Genomic DNA, 9,409 nt, shown 5'->3' on the forward strand with positions numbered 1-9,409 from the left:
CAAGAGTAAAGTAAATAATATAATATATATAGTAATTTAGAATATAAAGTCAACAATGGAACTTGAAGATTTCATAAAAATACTTCGAATAATGTATATATTATCGTAAAGATAGTTCGTACAATTAAAATCGCTACACACGTTCATCAAATCCTAATACTTCATAACTAATATGTTTTTAAAAATACCACAAAATTACAACACACTAAAAATGTAGTTGTAGCGTTACAAAGCTAACTAATACTAAAATCTAGCAAAACAAATGACGATAGCCAATTTGAAGCCTCAGGTAGTGTCCTCCTGTTCTTGATCTGTTGGACCTTTATTATTTTCGAGTACCTTCAAAAGATGAAAAACATATAAGACCAAAATTATAATTAGCACATGATGCATCTTCATTATTTTCGAGTACCTTCAAAAGGAGATAAAAAAGACAAAAAAAAAATATAATCAGTAATGATATAATATAAAAGTTTAGAGTTCTTCAAATCGAAAACTATATAATGCAGCTCATATTCTAAACTTAATGTTTCCATATCTGCAAAACCTCAAAAAGGAAGTTCACAATCTCACTGATAGAAGCAGAACATGATACTCCTACTTATATGCAAACCTCACCGATGGATAATACTCAGAGGAACATTACTGCTCACTTGGTTTTGTATGACACAAGTACGGATTAGAATTCAGAGATCTCTGTTGTTAACATCATTCCGTTTAACATTCACAGGTCAGTCATTTTCTGAAACTAGGAGATTTTCGGGAGAGTACCCAATCTAACAGATCAAAGGACAAACATATGAGAAGTGATAGCCAATCACGATAGAAAGTCGGAAACAATTGAAATTGTAGTACATAACAGAAACTTAATATGAAATGCATATACAGCGAGAAAAGAAAAACACCAAATGAAACAGTGGTAGATACAGACAGATGCACAAAAAGAATCGACCTCATAAATGTAAATACTGCATGAAGATCATTTTAGGCATATACCTTTTGGATGACACGACAACCATACATCTGCAGGCTCAGTGGCAAGATCTCACCTGCAAGTGCCTTAGCTAGGTCCCTCCTCTGATCAGGGGTTCCATACTCAAAGAACTGCAATATATTGAAGGTAAAGTATTATATTGACGCATACAAACAAGCAAATTATCTTAGTGCAATGAAAAAGGTAGCAACTCCTACCTTTTGAATAACATAATTTCCAAAAACATCCTTCATCAATTTGGAAGCATGAGGGAGAACTTCTTGAAACACAGATGCCTTGTCCTCAATGCTACAGTTTTCTAGTTTTTGTTGAATAAATCGACTCCCGTGTTGATCAACACTGAAAGAGGAGTACAAAATCACTTTTATCCTAAAAAAGGTGTTAAAATAATATTGAATCGAAAGATTGCATACTGCAATGAACTTGCCTAAATTCAACCACATGACCTACAATATCAGATAACTCAAACCTTCTACCTTTACCAGATTTTAGCTCTTCAAGGAAGGAGTAAGGCTTTTGATAATTTAAGTTATCAAAACCTCTTTGACCTTGCCAACCAGTATAAAAACCTCTTTCATTCTCTAAGAACGCTGGAGCGTATCGACACCAGGTTCATAGTTTAGGACATAAGTTTAAAGTTCAGATAAGTAACCTGAGACACCTAGTCACATACAAAAAACTGTGAATCCAAAAAGGAAGGTCCCCATAGAAGGGTAATCCTGAGCCACTAGTGCTTCCTTTTAGATCCTAGGTGGCTAGATCACGGCCATTGACCAGAGAGTCTCCTTAAGTAAGCTAAATTTCCATATTCCTTCTGATAAAGAGCATCACGATTTCCAAAGCCACAAAAGTATTCAACACGAATTCAAATTCCTCTTCGAATAAGAAAAATCTAAAAAGGAAACGCATACATCATAACGAAGATTCTCCATGTCAACTTTGTTTAGCTAACGATGTTTAAAACATACCCAAAAACTCCCCAAAAAAATACAGGGGTGAACCTCAAAGCTCTGGCGATTTGCAAGAACAACTTTCCACTAGGCTTCCACCACTTATAGACCTTTGACTGCAAAAGAAAGAATGTAGAGAATGCATTATTATAGACCATAAACGCAAGTTAAAGAATCATCTTTCTCAAAAAGCTTCGACTAAAATTTTCAACAGAGCACATAGTTAGTGAGCCTGCTAGCATAAACAATAGAAGAGTACCTGACCAAAGCTGAACACAGGAACCAAAGGACAACCCTTCTCCAAAGCCAGGCGAACAAATCCTTTCCTATTTCTAAGAAAAATTACCTGCAACAGAAAAGATTAACCAAAACTAAGCATTAAGCTGCCACAGATACATAAAGTCATAAACCATATGTCCATACATAGAGATCAAGGGAGTACAAAAGGGAAGAGGATATATGAAGGGCTCTAAATGTGATTTCTTTAAAAATGTAAAGCATATAAAAATACAGATGAAAGAAATCTGTATGAATGCTAGACGCACAAATACACAAGGCAATTCAAACAACCAGAACAGCAAAAAATGTGATGCAAGGAAACCACAAAAAGAAAACGTTTGTCCAATCTCATGGATTGGGCAAACAATCAAATCTCAGATAGAGAAAACAAGATAGCACAAGGATTAAAAAAAAACACTACTTTCTACTATCAAATGTTGGTAATCTTACCCACTTAAAAAAGAGTGGACAAATAGTTCAATCTCTTTCTTTTTTATTGAAAGGAAATAGTTCAATCTCTCAGATGAATTTATAGTCTCCTAAACACAAGATCTTACCATTGGGACGTTCCTAAAATTTCAAGCGTAAAATGAGAAATGACATATTCCTGAATTTCCTTAATCAAGTGTTCAATTCGATCCGTCAGCAATAATTGATGGAAGGCTGAGTAATAAATAATTCAGAGACAATTGAGTGAATTCAGATTGGAATCTTACATATTCAAGAAAAAAAAAGAATTGTTCGCAACAAATTCAGAGTGAATTCGCAACAAACCTGATTTCGGTTGATTCACAACAATCCTCAGCCTACTGAAGACGATTATTCGCAACAATCCTTGGCCTACTGAAGACGATTATTGAAATCTCATAGATTTCAGTTGCAAATTGATTGTTTTCGCGCAGTTGAGATTGATGAGAGGAAAGATATAAAGAATTCAAATGGAATAAGTCGAAGATGCAGAACCAACAAAGGACAAGGATTACAGAGAGACGACGAGATTACCTGAGAATTCACACGCCGGTGAGGAATTGAGAAGAATCCGGCCAGCGTGATAGGGTTTGATGTTAGGAGTGGATCGAGTACTGGGGAGTGGGGAGTTATTAGCAGCGGTTTTTGAAGCCCATATAGGCACGTGTGTTGCACACATGATTTTTGGACGCGAAAATGCGTTGTCAAACTTCTCGATGCTTTTAAGCGTTGAGATGGGGCAGAAGTTTTGGAACCCACCCAACGCCTATACCGTGGCGTCGAGCAATAAGCGTCGTGATAACACTCCTTTTGTAGTAGTGTACCTTTTGAAGGCATTACTTATACTTGGCAAAAAAAGTCACACAGGCCCAATAACATACTTGAAAGGTTAGATAGAGGTGTAATTAGTTTGGATTTGATGAATTTATTTCCTTTTTCATCATAATTTTACTTCTCATTGCCCAATCTCAATATCCTTAAAACTAAGTCAAGCTAGGAAGGCCCCTCCACTTAGTTTTAATAAACTATGGACTTCGAGAAACGATTTTGATTGTTTAGTTAAAAAATCTTGGAGTACTCTTTTCCAAGGATCACATATGTTTTGTTTCACTCGTAAATGTAAAATTAAAGGAAAAAAGCAAACTTTGGTCTACTACAAGGTTTGGTAATATTTTTCGGCAACTAAGAGTAGTTGAGGAGAAATTAAAATCTATTCAAGAGAGATTGATTGTAGAAGGAGACTCTCAACATCTTATTGATTTGCAAGACAAATTTTTAGTTAAACAAAATAAGCTTTTACTTTTTCTAGACATTCATTCAATAACAAAAGCTAAGTCTAATCATTTAAAACTTAGTGATGCAAATACTAGTTATTACCATGCATGTGCCACTATTAGAAAAAATCGTAATCTGATCAACCAAATCCAAGATGAGCAATGTAATTTGATTACGCATACTACGAGAATTGAGGAGTGTATTACTAATGCATTTAGACAACGAATTCTGAGGAATACTTATTGTTCTATTAACAATTAGGAGGATTTTGATCTTTTAGAATGGATAATTTCAGAAGAAGATAATGAGTTTCTTTGTAACGAGGTTACGTTTATTTGAGGAAGTTAAAGCAGCTACTTTTGATTTAGCACATGATAAATCCCCTGAGCCAGATGGTTTTCCCCCGTTCTTTTTTCAAAAGTATTGGTCTCTAGTAGGAAGACCGTTATTTAGAGCTACCAGAGCTTTTTTTCACTCAGGAAATCTCCTAAAGGAAGTTAATCGTACCTTTTTATTACTCTTATTCCAAAGATTGATAACCCTTCCAATCCTAACCATTTTCGGTAATTAGTCTTTGTTCTTGTTAAGTTTTTGTCATTAGTTTGATTTTTATCCAATCATTTGCTCAATTCATTCCAAGTGTTCATATTAGTCATATGCTCAACACTATTTTCATGTTTTTTGAGCCTCTCGCTAATATGCCTCCAATTACATAAACCACCATTTACTAGCAAACTTCGATAGCAAACAGATTTAAACAATTTACACCAGAAACATGACACTTTATCAACATGTTTTGAGTACACTAACCATTTTCTATCACTAGTCTCACCATTACTTAAATTTCTAGAATAATAAGAATAGGAAAAATGCCTATTATTATCATCCATGGGAAAATCAAGATTCATTTCTCTTATAGGCCCTTTTTCAATGGTTATGTCTCTTACATTATTATTAAGGCTCTCCCAATTTTTAGGATCACAAAAATCAATGCAAAAATTTTCATAGTTAGGAGCATTTTGAACATCATTTGGCTCATTTGTGTCATTCATATCATCATTCTCACTAGTATCATTATGTAAATCATAATTCTCATCGACATCATTAAACAAATTTTCATCTTCCCTGACATCATTATACATATTTTCATTCTCACCATCATTAATCCCATTTCCATTCCCTGTTACACTAGTTTGCATATTAACATTATCACTTATATTATTATGCATATTTTCATTATTAGTAACATTTTTATGCTCATTTTCATTCTCATTTGAATTTCCATGAGAATTCACTACTTCAACAACAAAATTGTGAAGAGCACCTTGCTGTGATTTCTTATTTTCTTCATCACGTTTTTTTCTTTTTCTTTTTTCAGACCCAGATAAATGTTTTTTGGGAAACATACTATTCAAAATGTAAACAAAATAATCAACAAAAATAAGAAAAAAATAATTACACTTGAAAGAAGAATCAAAGTTCAATATGTGCTTTCAAATTTGTAGATTTTTTTCATCCCAATTGAGAATTCAACATCCTGTAACCATAATAAAAAAGATATTAATAATAAGTATTAAAAAGCATAAAAAGATTCATAAATTAAACTACAAATTTAATTCAAAAATTAAAATTACCCGAATGAGAATCACCCAAAAGTCACAAAATTATCCTTTACCTTCCAAGCCGTAGAAATAGATGGGTTGATCCAAGTGATTGTTTTTTTTTTTTTTTTGTTAAATAATGGAAATTGCTTCAATAGATTGATACTAAAATTTGAAGTCAAGACCCTATTTAAATTGGAGAATTTTTTTTTTCCATTAACAATAATTTGGGAAAGGAGGCAAAGAAAGATTTTGACTCTTCAATTTTTGGGAAGCATTGGAATATTGGAAGAATTAAATGAGATTTGGAGAAAAGCAGTAGATGGAAATGAAAGGCCACGAAAAATTGCAAATAGGAGGAAATAAGGCTAATTATTTCTCTTTTTGACTTTTCCTTTCCTTCTTCTATGAATATTGCCTCTTAAGTATTAGTTATCACGTAGTATAATTACTACATTCTTGATTCTACCATCCTTTTTTTTAATTGTATAGCTTATAGGCTGATTATTTTTTGGTTTGGACCCCTTTGCCTAATGGGCCCTAGGCCACAACACTTGTTGCCTACCCCAAAATTCGTGCCCGAGGATGAGATACGAGAGTTGAGAGATGAAATGGGGATGAGAAGATAGATGAATTTCGTCAGTTAGGGTTTAATAGGAGGAGAGAGATGGTTAGGTGAGAGATGAAAGGCAATGGAGAGTAAGTGTTTTAGGGTTATGTTGACGAGAAGGAGTGAGAGAATAGGGGTCTAGTAGGGTGAAATGAGAGAAGAGTGGGTTCTGGTAAGTGAAGCGAGAGATGTGGTTGAGCCGTTACTCATCATGTTAGGACGAACCAGATCAGTTAATGAAAACTAATCCCGTTTTTCTCCCAACTGGATGAGTTAATTGACCTAAGCCCATAATTTGGTGGATTTATTGATCCAGTTTTGAGAGAACCGAATCAGTTTTGTGTATCATATAAGGTTTTTTCCATTAGTAAGGGAATGAACTTTTATAGTCGAAGACTTAAGTAGGGTTTTACATAGAGATGCTGTAACACCCCAGAATTTCAAAGCAGAAAAGAAAGAAATAATAATAATAGAAGTATAGGACGATGGCGGAAACATCGTCTTCTAGGAATGTCACTACTACAAGAAATGCGTTTAAATATCTAAGTGATAAAACCAACATAAATAAATAGTATAAATAAATTAAATTGATAACCAAAAGAGAAAACTAACTCTTAAATTAATAAAAGAGTCTAGGCCTAAAACATCTAACATTTTAATGCTCACATCTCAACCCGAGCCCAAAACCAAATAAGATTGTCATCAACATATCCTGCAAAAATAAACAACAAACATCCACAATCAGTGGGGAGTAACTAACAGCTCTCCCAGCTCAATTAGGATCCATGTAGAAGTTATCAAGCGTTAATAAATAAGTCCCAATCAACATAAAAGATCAAACTGAACCAAATAACAGCAAAACAACAACTAACAGTTTAACATGGTTAAATAAAGTAAATCATGAATAGTAAACTTAATATAGACATACAAGATCAAAAACATAAGCCTCCAAAATAATATAAATAGCTTTTGAGAAAGAGCAGAACGCCAGTGGATCGCAACCCACTTCCTAAGGTTTGTCAGATCGAAATCTCCAGACAGCCTATGGGCTTACGTTCCCTACTGCATGTGTCTAAGAATGGCCATACTCCCGATGCAGGATAGTACCCAGCTTAGTACTTCCCAACCTCTCGGATGACAACAATTAACCCAAGTAATACCCCTAAATCGTAACCTAGGTGGTTGGCATGTTCTTCACCGGGGACTACATCTATCCCACCGGATATCTTAATCTCAATAAAATATTTTCACAATTAAATACAATAATTCATTCATCAAATATAGAATAATAAGGATTCCCTTCAGGCCTTACACCTAAAATCAGCATAAACTAGGATCGCAATCCAATAGTCTCAATTCAACGATATTTATTCTTCTCAAAGTAATAGTAATATATTACTAATAAAAATCAATTCACCCAACTGAAAAGAATAAATCTTTCTTCAAACATAAATATACACCAAAAACGCAGTATAAACAGATACTCCAACTACTACACTCTCGTTGTCTGAGTTTGGGTACAAGGTTAATTACAATGTTAGTCATAATACCCCTGGTACATAACTCTTGGCGAAACGGTACTAAAGACAGTATTATTCTCCCTCGAGTATTGTAACGTCGACAACTTAGATATTGATTTATAAAACTACAATATTATTATAATCCAAAATCATACAAACAACCAAACCATCATAAAATAATTAAAACACTCATAATATAAATATATGTCAATTAATAATAAAAATAATAATAATAATAAGCTCATGTAAGCATGCATATAGCAATAAGAGTAAATCATCATACCTGCATACATTGACACATAAGTATACATAACTATAACACCAAAATCTTATTCATCTGATACGCCAGTATACTTGAATCATATCTAATCATTCAAACAACCCAACATCTTACAACACCATAACTACTAAGATGTAAATAAAAACCGTAAGCTTGCCACACTACCATGCTAATACGGAAGAAGCATCACTCTTAAGTTTGTGGCAGATAATAACAACAGATAACAAGCCATGGACATGAATCTTCCTCAAGCGACTTACACCGGCAGGCAACATATACATACTCTCATATTATAATCATTTTGATCATACTTAAGCAAACAACATAATAGGCGTATAACAACATGATTTACAATGTCTACTAACCAATATGTAAACCATAAAGATATAAAAAACAAAAATTCTAACCATTAAACTCTAGCAAGGATAACAAAATAGTAGAATTAGTTTCCTTCCACATAACTATCACTCATAAACATTTAAGTATAACAAGTATAACATCAATAATATGAAGCTTTAGCAACCCACAAATCTTAACATAAAAATCAACACAACTTAGATATTAAGAACTAAATAATTCCTAAACGAATTCTAATCGCACTAGGTTCGCCATTAGTTACCTTTGAAGACCTCCAATTGCTTGCATTTTCATTATGTACTGTTCTGTTATGATCTTGATTCCCGTCAATGTGTAGCTCTGATTTAAAATCTCTCCGGTCATAATGAAGGTCCAGATGTGCTAAATATGCTGTCCAAATTTCAGGGCGATCCAAAGGTTAGATCTTCAGCGATGATCAAATTCGTGAAGGTGCGACAGGAAAACAAAACTGGGTGACCGTCTGATTGAAACAGAAAACTGCGACCAATTCTTCCCGTATTTTCAAAAACGAATAACACCACGAGCAAGATCTCTCCGAGTAGATGAATTTCAACTACTCACACGTCCAATTCCGATAAGAGACGAAGGAGATATGGGGCAAACAAGTTGAGTGTGCAGAAATGGCCGAAAATGTGAGAAGGGAGAAGGACTCTTTATTTTTCTTTGTAAGGCTGGTGTGAAGGGAGTGTGCAGCAAAAATAATGTGATGGTTCATATCATAAAGCAAAGGTTTAATTGCATTAAGATGGGTTAATGGGGGATGGATCTTCACCTTTTGGTGGTTACAAAGAGGGATATATAGAAGATGCTAATACTATGCGTAATCCTTCTCCACTAAGTTTTGGACAACATAAGAAGGATATGAGTTCGCAAAAGAATTCTTTATGTTGGTCGACCCATATTATATACAACACTTAAAAACTAAAATCACACGCTACTTAAATTTATAGAATTACTATCTATATGATAAAATAAATACGCACATCATATACACTTTAAATTAATAAACACAACATAACACAATATAAATAATTATACACTTTAAAAATAGTTT

General features: G+C 33.7%; 1 protein-coding gene and 1 long non-coding RNA gene across 2 annotated transcripts; both read right to left on the bottom strand.

Moving 5' to 3' along the window:
* Positions 1-285: 285 nt before the first annotated feature.
* LOC125497057 (uncharacterized) lies at positions 286-5,372 on the bottom strand. Its single transcript, XM_057392003.1, has 6 exons — positions 4,914-5,372; positions 2,204-2,290; positions 1,963-2,060; positions 1,192-1,333; positions 997-1,104; positions 286-339 (listed from the first exon to the last, which is right to left on the bottom strand). The coding sequence occupies exons 1-6, from the start codon at positions 5,370-5,372 to the stop codon at positions 286-288; spliced, it is 948 nt and encodes a 315-aa protein (XP_057247986.1).
* Positions 5,373-6,615: 1,243 nt separating this feature from the next.
* LOC130592183 (uncharacterized) lies at positions 6,616-9,062 on the bottom strand. Its single transcript, XR_008970407.1, has 2 exons — positions 8,597-9,062; positions 6,616-6,889 (listed from the first exon to the last, which is right to left on the bottom strand). It is a non-coding gene; the product is annotated as an uncharacterized LOC130592183 (long non-coding RNA).
* Between the last annotated feature and the right edge of the window lie 347 nt (positions 9,063-9,409).

The sequence above is a fragment of the Beta vulgaris genome, chromosome 1 (assembly GCF_026745355.1).
Source record: "Beta vulgaris subsp. vulgaris cultivar EL10 chromosome 1, EL10.2, whole genome shotgun sequence".
Classification (NCBI taxonomy): domain Eukaryota; kingdom Viridiplantae; phylum Streptophyta; class Magnoliopsida; order Caryophyllales; family Amaranthaceae; genus Beta; species Beta vulgaris.

What these genes read in the sequence shown, in the direction of transcription:
- LOC125497057 (XM_057392003.1), bottom strand. Translation starts at nt 5,372, where the DNA reads ATGTTTCCCAAAAAACATTTATCTGGGTCTGAAAAAAGAAAAAGAAAA. An exon ending in TTTTTTTGGGGAGTTTTTGG is followed by an intron (nt 1,334 to 1,962) that starts GTATGTTTTAAA and finishes CTCCTCTTTCAG; the next exon opens with TGTTGATCAACACGGGAGTC. An exon ending in GTTGTCGTGTCATCCAAAAG is followed by an intron (nt 340 to 996) that starts GTATATGCCTAA and finishes CATCTTTTGAAG; the next exon opens with GTACTCGAAAATAATAAAGG.